The sequence below is a fragment of the Bison bison genome, unplaced genomic scaffold (assembly GCF_000754665.1).
Source record: "Bison bison bison isolate TAMUID 2011002044 unplaced genomic scaffold, Bison_UMD1.0 scf7180017864080, whole genome shotgun sequence".
Lineage (NCBI taxonomy): Eukaryota > Metazoa > Chordata > Mammalia > Artiodactyla > Bovidae > Bison > Bison bison.
The window spans coordinates 4,191,776-4,192,900 of NW_011494652.1; the positions used below are offsets into that span (position 1 = coordinate 4,191,776).

At 64.4% G+C, this 1,125-nt stretch overlaps 1 protein-coding gene across 1 annotated transcript in view; it reads right to left on the bottom strand.

Moving 5' to 3' along the window:
• Positions 1–1,065, bottom strand: part of GSTP1 (glutathione S-transferase pi 1) — a 2,506-nt gene extending 1,441 nt beyond the window's left edge. The window contains exons 1-3 of the mRNA XM_010837827.1: positions 818–1,065; positions 608–695; positions 2–72 (exon numbers count right to left, since the gene is read on the bottom strand). Of these exons, the coding sequence (XP_010836129.1) occupies positions 2–72; positions 608–695; positions 818–910 (252 nt within the window). The 5' untranslated portion in view covers positions 911–1,065. The remainder of the gene's footprint in view (position 1; positions 73–607; positions 696–817) is intronic.
• Positions 1,066–1,125: the final 60 nt, after the last annotated feature.

Below are 1,125 nucleotides of genomic sequence, written 5' to 3' on the forward strand. Positions count from 1 at the left end.
AGCGAAGGTCCTCTACACCGTCATTCACCATGTCCACCAGGGCCGCCTCCTGCTGGTCCTTCCCATACAGCCCTGGGGTGGCGGGAGAGCAGAGGGCATGAGTGGGAGCCTGAAAGCCACGGCAACATGACCCCCCAGCGCCCTGCAGCCAGGCCATGTGGCTGCCCGTGCCCCTGGGCCAGGCAGGAGGGAGGAGGATGCGCAGGAAGAAAGGGGCTGAGTCCGCGCCCGGAATTCAGGGCAGGTGGCCCCACTCTAAGGCAGGGATCTTCCCAACCCAGGGATCGAACCCAGGTCTCCAGCACTGCAGGTGGATTCTTTACCAGCTGAGCCACAAGGGAAGCCCAAGAATACTAGAGTGGGTAGCCTATCCCTTCGCCAGGGTATCTTCCTGACCCAGGAATGGAACCGGGGTCTCCTGCATTGCAGGTAGATTCTTTACCAACTGAGCTACCAGGCAAGCCCTAGATAACCTCCACACGCCTCCATTCCACAGGGTGGCTGGGCGATTTGATTGACATGGAGGAGGCTCAGCAGGTGCTCAGGAAGGCTGGCTGATGCCTGCCGCCCCAGCCTGGGCTGAGCCACTTGTAGTGCCAGGACTCACCGAGGGTGCGGCCCAGGTGCCGCAGGATGGCATTGGACTGGTACAGCGTGAGGTCTCCGTCCTGGAACTTGGGGAGCTGCCCGTACAGCTGGGGGGACGCACAGCTCTGTCAGAGACGCTGAGCTCTGCTGCCCCTCACCCCAGTGTTGCGCCTCCCACCCGCCCCCACAAGGTCCAGCCCCTGAGCCGGGACGGGACAAAAGTACTCACGCAGGAGGCCTTGAGTGGGCCCTGCAGCCAGCTCTGCATGGCTACGACCTCCTCCTTCCAGCTCTGGCCCTGGTCGGCCAGCAGCATGCGCATGGCCTCGCAGCGCCCTGAGGGAGGGGAGGACGGGGCAATGAGGGTGGGCAGTGCCCTGGGCAGGGGCCAAGGGGGCTGGGGACTGCTCGGAAGACCTCACAGCACACGGCGGAGGGGCGGGCCAAGGCCGGGAGGCTAGAAGTACGCTAGCCCGGGCAGCTCCGGGGCCCAGGAAGGAGGCTCGAGTTAGTAGCCACGTGATGCCAGGGGAAAAA